The sequence below is a fragment of the Amblyomma maculatum genome, chromosome 1 (assembly GCF_055883805.1).
Source record: "Amblyomma maculatum isolate TAMU_Amacu chromosome 1, ASM5588380v1, whole genome shotgun sequence".
Taxonomy (NCBI): Eukaryota; Metazoa; Arthropoda; class Arachnida; order Ixodida; family Ixodidae; genus Amblyomma; species Amblyomma maculatum.
In genome coordinates, this window is record NC_139344.1 from 276,637,604 (window position 1) to 276,652,425 (window position 14,822).

General features: G+C 47.1%; 1 protein-coding gene across 6 annotated transcripts in view; it reads right to left on the minus strand.

Annotated features, from left to right (window-relative positions):
- The window catches only part of LOC146206604 (sushi, von Willebrand factor type A, EGF and pentraxin domain-containing protein 1-like), a 159,442-nt gene that overhangs the window by 26,503 nt on the left and 118,117 nt on the right, over positions 1-14,822 (minus strand). For 4 of the 6 annotated variants that reach the window (XM_084591363.1, XM_084591362.1, XM_084591364.1 and 1 more), the window contains 6 exons: positions 11,163-11,372; positions 7,065-7,307; positions 4,672-4,890; positions 4,030-4,263; positions 3,247-3,504; positions 2,811-3,032 (listed from right to left, as the gene is read on the minus strand). In XM_084591363.1, coding sequence (XP_084447489.1) covers positions 2,811-3,032; positions 3,247-3,504; positions 4,030-4,263; positions 4,672-4,890; positions 7,065-7,307; positions 11,163-11,372 — 1,386 coding nt within the window. Of the gene's footprint in view, positions 1-2,810; positions 3,167-3,246; positions 3,505-4,029; positions 4,264-4,671; positions 4,891-7,064; positions 7,308-11,162; positions 11,373-14,822 lie in introns of those variants that run through there. The other 2 variants (XM_084591366.1, XM_084591367.1) reach the window with 2 other exon arrangements.

Below are 14,822 nucleotides of genomic sequence, written 5' to 3' on the forward strand. Positions count from 1 at the left end.
ATAATAATAATAATATATATATATATATATATATATATATATATATATATATATATATATATATATATATATATATATATTTCGTTCTGCTTCGACGTTTCTGTCGTAGCACGACCTTTCCTCAAAAAAGGTCTTGTTGAGAAAGGTCGTGCTACGACCGAAACGGCGACTCTCTGAAAATACTATATATATAGTAGCCAACAGTAGGCGAGGCCAATGAAAGCGTAGGGTATTTTTCTTTAACTTTACCTTTTGCTGTTGACTTGGATTAGTACTGTGATCATATCAGGAAGAAATATAAATACTAAATAGTGCTGGTGGTGGGCACCGAATCTACGACCTCCGAATGTCTACGTTGTACACTGCTGTACAGATCCGCGGCTGGTTAAAGGGACACTAAAGACAGCCAAAGATGGTATGAAAATCTAATAAACTACATTTGGTGACACTGTCGCCGCATATCCGGCAGCAAAAAATCGAATAATTGCTGAGATATTGCGATAAGAAGTTGAGGTTTTTTTCTTGTTCCCGCCGGTCGAATTCAAACTGTGGCCTCCAACTACGTAGTTGGAGTTGAGTGACGCACACTATGACGTAAGCGGAGACTCCGTGATAGCTAGCGAGCCGGCGCGGCCCACGGCGTCGCATCCCTCAAGGGCCAACTTGGCAACAGCGTACTCGCAATGACGGCCTCAGCCGAAATAAATAAAACGATGAAGAGAGTAATTTACCGAGCGATGGGCCCATAAAGGAAGAAAAAAAAGCATAGAGCGCTTGTAATGCACAATACTTTACATGTTTCTCAAGCTTTTGCGCTCCTTCTTGCACTGTGTATAAACAAACCGAGCCCTCGGTCATCGCAACGCTTCCTGACATGTTTACATACAAATCAAGATTTAGTTACCAGCAAAATAGTGTCCTCGCTGCTGCGCTTGTCAGTTTTGAAGCTTCGTCGCACTTTTTTCCTTCAAGGTTTGTGCTACAGCTCCGTGTTCAGCGAAAATTACGTCCACGGTAGCAGAACATGACCGAAGTGCCGGCGCCACTACATTTGCCAGCGCTGTGAAATTCCACATGTTAAAATGGATCCAGTGCACAATATAGTGCGCATAGGCATCCAGAACATTAGTTGCAAGACGTGAGAGCAGGCAGCATGCGCCGATGATCAAGAAGTTGTAATTTTTAGACCGGCAGCAGAAACACTTTATTGTAAATGGGGCCCTGACATAAAAACTAAAAATATTTTGAAGGCTCTTGTGGCGCGGCGTAGCTGAGCGGTTAGCGTCGCACGTTTCGGAGCAAGCAGTAGCGAGTTCGAGTCTTACCGCGTCTGGCATTTTTTTTTTTTTACAAATCGATTTTTTTTTAACCTTTTGTTATGTATTTCTGGTGCTTCGTTATTTTTAGTTTTTACTTTTTACCCGAGGCCCTTTTTTTCGCCGGGCGACGAGCGCAATATATCGACGCTCTCCATGGTATGAGCGGCACGTATGCCCCTTTTGTTTACGACGCCTGCAAATAGCACGTTGAAGGTCTTGTTGACGCAGTATATGTTGGTCAGATGTGTCATGATTTAGTGAACAATTGAATGATAATGCGTTTTTCCTTCGGTACTTAGCATATGTATGCTTTTCGTGGCGTACGTAGCTGCAGTGAAGCGGTCAGGTCGCAGTCGAAGCGGCAACGGCGGCGATATGTTGGCGCAGAAGTGTGAACGAAGGACTGTGTCGGCGGTAGCGGATTTCGCTCGCTCGTGCCTCCGAATGCTCAAATGGGAACCATCAAGGCGCATCTGCTGCTCCAAGCTCGTAATTCAGGCGCTGCAGGTACAAACTATCCGAGTGCGCACGAAATGCCTGAGCCGAAACATAACCAAAACTGAAGTGGCCGCCTGTGGCGTCACCAAGTATATTTTTGTATTTGCCTTGCAACGTTTACGTTGCCTTTTCGCCGTCGTTTACGTATGATAAAAGCGTGTTATCATGTTTGAGAAAAAACGTACTACCGCATTCAAACATGCAACGTAATTCGCATTTGTCAGCCTCCGGGATCCCTAGCGCGTCACGTGATTTGTAGTTGCGAGCCTCGGCCGTTTGGCTGTGGGGCGATACCTGTATTTCTGTTATTCTTCTTTACTACCTTATAACAGCTCTGTTTTCAGTAAGAGTGGTCTTTTTGTAATCAGGAACTGGCATTCTATCGATGCAAACCCACTTCCTTTCTCTCTTTAGTGTCCCTTTAAGAATTGAAAGCGCAAAGGGCTTCCTGCCTGATGTGTGGAGTCAAGGCAAGCTGCCAGCCTTCCACCGTTGTTCTTGTCAGCAGTAACGGTGCGGGTAGCACTGTTTATTGGGATTATTATGGGCCACATCGCCCCTTTTATCGTGAATTGAGACTAGCGGCCCGTGCAAGGGATGAATGCTTGTTTAACCCACTCGTTTTCGCGTGTGCTTTCGAAGCCAGGGTTTGGTTGGCGGGTGACGCTACAGAGAGCCCTATCGGTTAGGGGAATAGGGTGCGAGTGTGCATGCTCAGAGTGATTACCGCACCTCGTGCCCATTCGTCGCAGCACGTCGCGCATGCGTATTGTTGCCCCGCAATTACCCTATCTCCCCAAATCGGTAGGGTCCCCTTATTATAAAGCGTAAAGATACATCGGCTACGTACCGACCCTGTCGTGTTGGACGAAGCGTCACTTGTCGGCGGTTGAGCGCTCGAAAGTGCGAAAGCACAGGAAGCACAGGTGAGCCGACGACACATCGGATGGGGGGGGGGGGGGGGAGGGGGGGAGGGGGGGGGGCGAAACTTACTGGCACAGGCGGGAAGCTCGTTCAGCCCGTACTTCTCCTGGAAGTCGAAGCGGTCGCCCTGGGCGCGGTCGCAGACCACGAACCCCCTGGCCAACAGGGGGTACGCCTTGGTGTTCATCACGTGGTTGGGAAAGCACGAGAAGTGGCACGTGATGAACCCGCGGCGTCGCTTGCACTGGATGTCGCCGTTCGCGGGGGCCCTTAGAGACAAACACTGCGACTCTGGAAACGATGCGCAGACTGAGTGCCAGCCCAGCCTGCAGAGCTGCTATACGCACTTGCTGGTCAGCCAAAGGCGCGCCCCGGGGAAACCAAGCAGGCCCAGTGGAGAGAAGCGCGCATCGGCCAAGCGCAGGCTGCGCCGGGAGTCATGCGGAGGCGCATTTGTGTGCAGCCATCAGCGGTGCAGCCATGCAGCCAGAGCGGTTCTACTCACCCCGGAACTGCTCGATCTGCCTCGCGTTCACAACAAAGGCACATTGCGTTTCTGCCTTGGTTTTATTGTCTCTAGCCGTACAGGTGACGTTGTACGCGCCGGGCCCGAGCAGCGTGGCCGGCTCACAGGTGACCAGGGCGGGGCCGCCGGACGCCGCCTCGAAAGCAGGCGGCCGCACCGGCGCCGGGTACGAGTCGTGGACTTCATGGACGTCTAGTGAACAACGCTCTGGCCCAAGTCGGCGGGGAACAGAGTGGCCTGCGAGAAAAAGCACGCAACGCTTGCAGGGGCGCGCACGCAGGCCGCTAGGTCATGCTTTGACCGCGGCAAACTTTTTACAGCCACGAAGATGCACTCAGAGTATACGAAACATTATCACTGCTGATTTCAGTCATGAAGTAATACTGCGAGATCCCTGCGTCTCAGAATTTGTGCCATGCCGTTCAGCCACTCCCCCAGCCCCAGAGAAACACGCACTCGTTGTTGGGTCTTGGTTAAGGGAACAGCAAAGTAGGACACTCTTCTAAATGCACTATATGACGCTTGCTGCATCATATGCACTTGAAATGAACGCACAACTGATTTACTGAAGCCAATTTCTTACTAACATAAAAAAAAAAAACAGTATGCGGGAGCAACACTAGGCGTTAAAGTATTTCTTCAAGGGATGTCATCCTGTAGCAGAAACAACGCACCGGCAGTGGGCGACTATCGGCACATCTCCGAAGGCTGAAAGAAAGCTTGCCAGCAGTCCGCCGCGGTGATTCACCCGCGAGTTCCTACCTTTGACTATTACCTTAAACGCGCAGGACGCCGACGACCGAAGCTCTGTGTCCTCCGCGACGCAGTTGATATCGTAATCGCCGAAGTCGAGCAGCTTCTCCGGGGTGCAGGTGGCAGTGACTAGTTTGCCGGAGCCGGTGCGGAACACAGGTAGGGGCACGGTAGTGTTGCCGAGCACGTTGGTGCCGATGCTGACATTCTCGCAGCCGCTCACCCGGACTGGAGGCAGTTGCTCTGCGGGTAGTGGCAGAGAGGGTTGCGACAAGGACCACCGAAAACCAAGTGAGCCGCGAGCACCGTGCCTGCTCTCTTATAACGGCTCAAGTCTCGCGACGTTTTGTTACCTTTTAGAGCCGTATCTCATTTTTATTGCCTTCGTGATTGCAAAAATGAACACGCACAGAATACCGACAAAAAGAAATTCAACTAGGTATAGAATATATCAGAGAGTCCCGCAATGCAAATTTAAGGCCACTTCCCCTAAAGTGAAAAGCTTGCAAAGCACATTGGCCCGCAGTTTTGTACGGCGCAGATGTCCTGTTCCCCATAGTTCTTCCGGCATATTGCAAAGCCACCTAGAGGTGGCTTTGCATACTGGCGCCTTTACACGTCACACAGTAAGAGAACGTGAGGAAGACGTACTCTCGCACAGGTGGAAGTCCTCGTTGCTCCAGGAACCATTGGGCAGGCACTCCTTGACGGCAGAGTCGAGTTTGCTCTGAGGGATGACGTAGCCATATTGCTGGCAGATGTATTCGCAGACATCGCCCACCGGGTGCAGGCGGCCGCCGGTAGCATTGCGGTCCGCGGAGCAGGACACTCGACTGTAGGGGTCGCTTTGGAACGGCGCGCACCCCGGCGCTGCATGTGCAACGTATGTGTCTCTTTTGCATACACGCACATGAACACACGAGTGACTCCACACATAAAGGCGGCTGTACATGAGCTTTTAAAAACCAGTTCAAAGGGCGAACACAGAGCCCTCCATTTACGAGCGCTAGATTGTATAGCTTCACAGTACCGGCGCTAAACTTCTATTGAAACTTTTTATTTCGCCTGTCCGCTTACTTTTTCGGGTACAAAAAGTTAACGCCCCTAAGCTGCACAGCACATGAGCCTGTTTGTACTTCGACTCTATCTAAACACGGCCGCCACTTCGTTGGCATCAGTAGCCGAGCGTCAAAGCCACGGAGCACTCGTGGTGGCCGCTTCCTTTTTCGCAGTCTCTTTAGGCAACCGTACACAATGTGCGCAACAGCCGCAGTTACTCTTTCTGTACAAAAAAAAGAAAAAAGAAACGTCTGACAGAAGTCCTCTGCTGAACAAGGTAGGAAATAAAGGGGAGGGGGGCGCATCATGATTATCTCCACAACAGCCACTGCACCGTCACAAAACGCAGGCATGTATACTTATTAAAATTAACGTGGTCTCTCTCCTATTGCACATTACATTGTTCTACAGTCCTATTACACAGAGACATATCACCGAGAAAGAAATACATGACGTACATGAAACACGTGAAATAAAGCTTAGTTGAAAGTTGCGGGCCAGTCCCATACATTTGTAAGTCCTCAGCTGCTCTTGTGCCGCAAATATTCTTCAATATTGCAGAGGTCACTACACTGCCAACGCCGCCGTAATTTCATTCAACTTTATCTGGGCATGTGCAACGTGCCGCTGTTTAAGCTGTCACTCCTAAAGAGCTTCTTAATTTAGCGCTACCCGCGGTACAATGTTTGAATTGGTTTGCAATTACTTGAAAGTACAATCAGTTGCTTAAATGCCTCTACAAGAGTAAACTATCAGTTCGCCTTCGTGAGATACGGCAAAATATGCAGGGGAAACGGCGATGGCGATGACGATGAAAAAAATCTGACAGTTCTAAAAACTGGCGGAATAAATGCATCAGCCCCAACAGATTCAGCGATCGAAGGAAAGCACCGCTGTAATGAACCTTGCATAGTGAAAAACCGAGGTTCATTGGCCTGTGTTTGGCGGGTTAATGATGCAAGGTTTAATTAATGTTGGTGCGTCTGTGGGTCTCGTGCACTTCAGATAGAAAGGGATTTGGTCTGTTAAAGTTACTACAGTAGAAAATTCAACTTCTCACGCAGCAGCTAATTGTCACAAGCTAGATAGGATTCAGCGACTCGCTTAAAGATTTATCTATAATAAATACCGCCGTAACCATTCTTCAACAGACCTCTGCAAACAAGCCCAACTAGCAATGCTAGAAAGCAGAACCAGGTATGAAAGACTAAAAACTATTTACTTCATTATCAATAATTATCTAAAAATAAGTAAATCAGATTACTTTGAGATCAAAACTAATGAGACATCAAGGCATCGTCATTGTAAGTTCATCCCATTGCCGACTGTATAAACAATTGCTTCAAGTTTAGTCATTTTCCGCGATCTTGTAAGGACTGGAACTCTCCTCCAGATTCTGCTATTCGATCATCATCATTATGTGAATTTCTACGCCATTAAGGAAATTTCATCTATGGCACTAGCACAGGGCGATGAGGTCATATTGTTGTTGTGTAAGATGGCTGCTGTTCCGATTTTTGTGTGATGCATTTTTGTTTCGTTTGTGTGGGCGATCGGAGACGATTTTTGATTGACTGTCGTTTTTCATCGTGTTCTGTATTGCTCATTTTGCTGTTGAGACCCGTTTTGTATTTTCCACTCCTGTTACAGCACCTTATGGTGGCTGACAGTATTAATAAATGAAATGAAGTAAAATGAAACGAAAGTGACTTTCTTGAGGTACAGACGTGGGCAAAAGTGGTATAAAACATGTAGCCAGTGGCGATGGTCAGAAAAACAGCATTGAAACGCAATCTAGCGATTGTGACAGGGAAAGCGACTGCGAAATATGCATGCCGATAAAATGGAGCACCGCCACAATTGTCTCAATCCCAGTTAGCTGTTGCTAGGTGGCACTGATATGCAGTTTTCTCTAACTCCGGCTGCGCGTTGTATACCACTTTTGCTCACGACTGTACATTCGAAGCAACTGAATATGAACTCACCGAATGCTGTAACGTTGAATGAGCACGACGAATTACTTCCCAGCTCCGAGTCGACAGCCTCGCAGACTATGATATGTATCCCGTATGTAAGGACTTCTATGGCGCTACAGTTCACCGTCGCGTAGCTGCCATTAAATGCTTCGAATGTCGGCGCTTCGATTAAGACTGGGAACGACACGTTGTGTCCATCCACCACCACCACTTCGTCCTTGCAGCCTTGAGACAGCTGGGGATCCCGGCGTTCTGCAGAAAGTGCAGTCGGAAATGCCAGTCAATGCAAAACTATGGAAACAGAAATATTGATGACTCTTGGCAGCTGAAGACTGCTGTGGGATAACAATTCTTTGGTTGACAGTGAGTGTTAAAAAGTCGTTCTCGGAGATTACGCCGGGACGCTGCTGAATGATCTGTGAACGCTGAATTTTATTCGGACGTCGCTAAAAAAAAAAAAAAAAAAAAAAAAAAAAAGAGAAAAACAAAGATGTTTAGGGCGGTTGCAGTAATGATCAATGTTCGGAAATTCGAGCTGTAGGTCCCCACTGGCTTATTTTGTAGCATTATATCCTCGGCCTAAGCGTCTGTGAGAGGGTTGTGAGAGGGCGGGTTTTTCAGGGTTCTCACAGTGGATCGCGTAGCACTTCGGGTAGGTTTCTTTTCTTAATAATGCAGTTGCTGCGTCTGTCCGCCTTTTTTTTTTTTTAAGCCAATCATTTTGTTGAGAGGGGAACTGATAAATTAAGGACTTTGTTCGGCCTTGGTTCCAGCTATCCACCATAGAGTCCAACAAGGGTACGGGGTAGGACCTTGGAAGCAAGCCCTGCCCATCCCAACTGTACGCCGAACTACATATGGCGTAACTCAGGTTGGTTAGCCACACAAAATAAACCCTTGTCCCCTGTAAGAAAAAAAAAAACCAAAGGAGAAAAAAAAATCAGGAAATCAATGAGGAGAAAGATAGGAAAGTAAAAGACTGACGGGATTCTGGAGGAGCGCGGGCAAGTGGTGGGCTGCCTCCACCGAAGGAACCGCCTGGATCACGTTTTCACCAAACACGGCAATGTCACGCAACGGCTAAGCGTCATGGATGCTGGTGCCCATGGTGGCGCAACCAACTTCTGCTTTTATCGATGCTACTGCAGAGTAGAGAACGCTTGGCACTGGCGCATTTAGTTAGGAGGAGCAAATACTTTCAGCCTCCAACCAAGGCTACGAAGCAAAGCTATGCGGTTTTCTAAGAAACATGGCAGCTGAAGAAAAATGCATCCTGGTGCGGGGTTCGAGCCGGGACCACCGCTTGTCCTGGACAGTCGCTCAACCAGCTGAGTTAACCCGGAAGGCAAGCAGATCAAATGGTATTGCAAAAGCGAATGCAGCAACGCATCTAAGTAGAATTGGTGCACTTAAAAACGTTTAGGGGAATCCAGCAAGGTGGAGCAGATTTGTATTCAGGAAGTAATTACTTGACAATAATTAGAACAAACGCTAGTGACCTACTTGGTGCGCCTTTGCACCACACAGTAGCCTATAAACATGCAACATATGCAAAGGCAACGTTGTCAGAGCTCGGCGGTAGCATTTGCTTCATGGAGATTGCTTCGCACGAAGTGGACCAGTAAAGTACACGACGCTGTCCTCCGATGCTCGTCCCTTCTCCCGGTTTCTGTTCTGCTTCGTTTCGGCTCAACTGCGCCTCGACATCGACGCTCTGTCTATATTATTAAAAATCCGGAAAACTGCACTGGTGTTTGCGCGCCACCACAAAGAAAGCCACAACCTGCATACAGCTCCAATGACAGACGTCAGTCCTACGGCTCACAGAAAGATGTGAATTATCTTATAGGAAGTGATCCTTATCTCGAAGGCAAAACGCACCTCCTGGATGCTATATATATATAGCCACTTCCGTAACGCTTTAAAAGTTTTCTGCGACACTAAACATAAAAATATAATGTTTTGGTTTGGTATGTGGGGTTTAAGGTCTCAAAGCGACTCAGGGTATAAGAGACGCTGTAGTGGAAGACTCCGAAAATTTCCACCATCCGGGGTTATTTAACGTGCACTGACATCACACAGCACAGGGGCGCCTTGATTTTCGCCTCCATCGAAAAGCGGCCGCCGAGGCCGGGATTCGATCCTACATCCTTGGGAACAGCAGTCGAGCGCCGTAACCACTGCGCCACCCCGCGGGGCGAATAGAATGTTTTCACGCAGAAAACTTCCGAGGCGAGCCTTATGAGCCTAATATCCTGTATACCAAGCCAAAAAGCGTTATGTGTAGTCTTGTCTGTACAATATATGGGCATGAAGCGAAGACCTGAATTTACTGAAATCACTTTAAAATAGCAGTATGGAGATACGCCAACGGCGACTGAGGTGGGCTTTAGAAAAGCCTGGGGTTGGTTGAACAGTGGTTTAGGTGGAAACCCTAATTTATATGCGCGCACAAAGCAAACTAAGAAAGATGAAGGCCTTGGGCCGAATGATGTTCCGATCACATACCTAAAACTGTGACAAACCTGTCAATCAGCCGCCACTCTTATTTGTCGACAGGTCCGCCGGTCAGAATCGACCTAGAGGAGCGCAGCTATAGCCGATCGATTTGTGACAGGTTTATGACAGTTTTTGTGATGTGATTGGAGCATAATTCGGCCCCTGACTACATATGACCCGTCGCTCTACTGTGTTTAGCCTCTTGTTCATCAGCCGGATTTACCGCATATCGGCAACCCGACAAAAAGAAGAAAATAACACTAAATAGTGCCCAGGTCGCACATTATATGCGCGCTCATTGACAGCTATAGATATATAGAAAGAACGAGAGCTCGTGTCTAGGGGTCGTCCACTATGTCGCCGAGTGCCGTTTCTTTGGACTGCATTTTCCTCTCTTGCATGGAGATTGGAATGGTCTGTGAGAGCCGTTTTGTTGTTTGTTGGCTAAGCTATGCCAGCATACTTTCTGAACAGTATTAAAATTCCGATAACGGCACAAAACGATGAGCGTCCTGCCCGTATACAAGTCGAATGTATACAGTGAACCGCAGGGTTGAGCTAACAACGTATTTCCTTGTCTCTTACAGTCTTCATACGTGCGTCCGATATGGAAAAATCGAGTAGTTACATTCATCTGAGCGAGCTAAAATCTTAACTTAGGAGCAACAACAATAATGAAATCACGCAGCCTGGTCTTCACACGAGAACCAAATATACAAAAATTACTCAAATGCCATTTACAGACGCTATTTACATATGACACGCTAAAATTCACGCATACACAACAAAGGCTCTAGTCTTGAGAGCCACTCGGGAGGTTCTGCTGTAGATCCCGGCGGGGGACGTTTCACTGGCTGAAGTATAGTAAACATGCCCACTTTAAATGATCCCTCAAATGCTACTTGCTGTAATATTCTAGTGCAACAAATCCATAGAGGTGGTCCTTGTGAGTATTCCAGTCAAATTTGAAAGCTTTCCGTGGAGCCTATAATTTATAAATATTTTCTTTTTAAAGGGCTCCTGGGAACCGCTTACGACTAATCGGGGCTCCTATGTGACATCACAATTGCTGGCTGGGCCTGCCCGCTCATTGGACTCTCACTAGTTATGTGAGTGGGACGGGGCACGTTGGGGCGCCGTCGCGAGGCTGCTCACTATAGGGCCGGAAGGCAGCCCAAGCCATTGGAATCCCGCACTAAGGATACCACCATCCCTAAACGAATTACAGTTTATTCTCTCCCTTGCTTATTGCTTTTTCTTGCACGCCGGCCTGGACTGAGTCGAAGGGGGAGAGGAGGAGCATCATTTTTGATCGCCCATACTAATAAAGGTAGCTTAAACATTTTTGCGTTGCGGTGACGATTGATGAGATACCTATTATTCGAGCGAGTTTTTTTTCTTTTTTTTTTTTTTTGTCGCAAAATGCTTTTGATGGGTCCTGTACGTTCTGAACTATGGAAGTTCACAGTAACAGCGCCAAGCCCTCAAGCAAACATTCGACGAAAGCAATAAATTAAACTTCCAGTCAAGCAGATAATTTCTGCAACTTGGGTACACCGCAGGCTCACGCTTGCTCCCTTTGTCTGCAACAGAAAAGAGTTCACTCACCAACACACTGCAAATTGTCCGTCTCGTTCCACTTGCCATCATCGAGGCAAACTATTTCGTTCAAGTGCTGTTGGCTTTGAGGTATCACGAAGCCTTTATCGCAGATGTGACTGCAGGTGGTTCCAGCTGGCCAGTTACCCACCAGATTGACGCTTTGGGAGCAGTCCAGAACAGAGTTCTTCAGAAGCCGTGGTTCTTCACAACCAGTTTCTGCATTCAACAGAGACCTCAGTGAACACAGGCTGCGGTGAACAAAGTTCGCCGCGCATTTATTCTACGAATGTTGGACACTAATAGAATGCTTTAATATAGCGTTAGCGTGATAGCGAAGTTACAAGAAAGTATATCTTAGCGCGCCGCAAGAACGTACCCCGTACAACTAGTTTTAGTAGTGTTCCGAAACCGTTAAATGCACTCTACTGTGCATGTAGACGAAATGCAATTTACATTGGTCACTACTACTTTCGATTTGAAAAAAAAATAGTCAATTAGAGGCAATTAATGCATTAACTCTTCTTTCCGCCATCGAAATGGCCAAGGAAAGCCTAGGTGACTAAATTATGTATAGTAAGGATGATGATGATGATGATGATGATGATGTGGCTTTCCCCTTTGCATCGGGTGGGCACAAAAATGCACCCTAGCCGTTATTTGGAAGAGAAAGGAAAAGAATTTGGGGGCACGGAGAAGGACGATAGGAGTACTGAGAGAAGGAAAAGAGGGGGAGGCGGATAAATGTAATACTGTCGGACAGTAAACGTAGTGCCGCCATCTAGTTAAGAGAATTCAAAGTACAAACTGTTCGAACGAAATAGTTTTCAACGCGGGAGATGCAATGCACGAAATATATTCGCAAATTTATCAGACTATATCGTATTGAACTGTTACATAAAACACTGTCCCAAGTCTTCAAACATATTTCCTTAACGTATCGACCTGTTGTGCTGCGTTGTCGGCAGCTACAGACGATATTTAATAGGTTTGGTTTGGTCTTAGTTTGTGGGGTTTAAGGTCCCAAAGCGGCTCAGGCTATGAGAGACGCGGTTGTGGAGGGCTTCGAAACTTTTGACCGCCTGGGGTTCTTTAACGCGCACTGACATTGCACACCCTACCGATGCCTTGCTTTTCAAGACGATATAAAAAACAGACTCAACATGGTCGTCGATGCAAGGTCGGTTATAGCGAAAGGCAGCAACATCAGTGGTTACCAGCAACATCAGTGGTTACCATCAGTATCAATGGTTACCATCAATATTAGTGGTTACCATCAATATTAGTGGTTACCATCAATATTAGTGGTTACCATCAACATCAGTGGTTACCAGTAGATAGGTCGACCAGGACAGGAACGACATTTTATTCAGCTGAACCAGGCGGCTTTTTCTTTGCACGGAGCCGCTACGATTCACGCCAAGTACGCAAAGGCTGCAACGCTAACTTGTGAAAATTATGTGCGCACGCTAACAATAGGTCCCTTCGATTCGGCTGCTCTAGCTGCATGCAGCGCCAGTTGCAGCCGTTCAGTTGGACTGGCTGCTTACTAAACGAGTGCAAGCCTGGCTAACCTTGGCGTCGCCAACAAGTTGTAGCCGGCTGTGTGCCGCTTACAGGCGCCAACATCCCAAATAACGTGACGAATCTTAACAACGTGATGAATTGCAACGAAGTGTTACCATGAACCACCCTTGATACATACGTGGCTTGTGCGCGATGGCTTGCGCGTTGCAATAAACGACGAAGAGACTCGAGATATTCGTCAACGAGAACGGTGCCCGAGTTCGCCAAAGAAACGGCTATACGCGTACTTCAAACCACATTTAAAAAGTAAACACGCTCATACGGTGCGACGCATGCAGACACTTCAGCCGTGATAATATGGGTTTCGCGTCTGCTATCGAAATTAAGTTGCACTTTAAAGGAAATGAGGCTGACTCGGTCATGGCGTACTTATCATGCAGGATGCGCTATTTGAAAATCCTCATATCATTCGGGACATCGGCACCGATTGATGTGCAGCGGCATACACATCCGACAGCATTCATGAATGCGGTGCACAAGCAATTATAACCTGACCGCATTCATGCGAATGCTGCTCACGTCAGCCGGCGCCGAAGGATTTTCAGATACGTCGCAATGAATTGTTGCAGTGAACCAGATTCGATGCATGTGCGGCAGCCGGCTCGAAATGCGCACATCTTTTACTGATCATGATTGAAGTCAGCAAGCACACCGCGTATTTGTACACATTTTAAACGTGGTGTGAAATCGCTTTTTCCTTCGGCCCCGCACTGGCTGACGAGTGGAATAACTCTTTGCGGTTTATCACAACGCGCAAGTCATCGCCAAGCCCCACCACTGAAGAGGTGCATAGCATTCGTGGTTGTGAATTGGACCTGAACGACAGCTACACTTTTTGAAACGAACGGCGTCGTGCAGAAAGAGTCATGTTTCACCACTGAAACGAATGGCCAAGTGCCGCACCACAAAAAGCAGTTAATATATAGTGAAGGTGAATCGAACGGCCCTGATATCTCTCCGCGCATGCAAACTTTAGACCCGTTATTCCGCTGAGCGCTCAATCACGCAACACCTCATAAAGTGAAACTGATGATGACAGTTTCTTATGGCACATTAGCAGAGGGAAAATGCTGCTTTGTGAAATAGATAAACAAATTATTTCACATTTTGTACTGACCTGTACTGCAAACCACATTTTGTACTGCAAACCCCATAGCTTACATACCAACCCATGCATTTCTACTGATCAAGGGAATCGTGTACAGGTCGAAATATAAAAGGAAACCTTGTTTAGCCGGCAATCAGTGTCTACTCAGAAAATATATCTAAGAAGCTTGCATTCTTGCAATCGTTTTACTCCGCAAGTGCATGACTATTTTAGCGCAATTTTTTTGTCAAATATTATGCGGAAGTATAAATATGGCTATTGAATATGACTGAAGCGTTTGCTTTCGTTATTGCTCGCATGTGTACACACAGGAAATGAGTTTACAAGTAAAATGCCCTTTTACGCGGCGCCGTGTACTATAGACGTGGTGTAAACTGCACAAGTACTTCTCCGGTCTCACAAATATGGCTCAAATCAGATTTATTGTGCTTACAGGAAAGACTGAAGTGCTTGTCCCCGTGGTCCAAGGTAGATTCCAGACCTCAGACAACGAAGTCGAACCCACAACAAGTGGGGTGCCATTTGTCGTCTAGGCTAAATTTGAGAAATGTAGGAACTGCCACAGGTTCTGCTGCACTTCTGCGGTAGCTTTCAACAGCACTTGGTTGAATGCACACCTAGGATTCATTGCACATTTCTGCAGAGCTGACTTTTCTGCCGATATGCGTCAACTGACGAAGACATATTGCACCTTGGCTTACAGAGGTACAAGTGTATAGTTCACGGACGCTAGAGCTTGATATTATAGTGCGCAAGGCATGGAAACTCTTCCCTTTATCCCATTTCAAAACCTTGCAGCACTATGGTAGGTAAGGGCGATCTGGGCCAATAAGGATGGCGCATACAATATGATTGTGCTCTAATTAACATTCCTGTTGGCACGGGAAGGTAGGAGTGCTCGTCATGCTGATTGGCTCAGATCGCCCTTACTTTTTGTAACCCTTCAAACAGCCTGTAAAAGGGAAATATCAAAT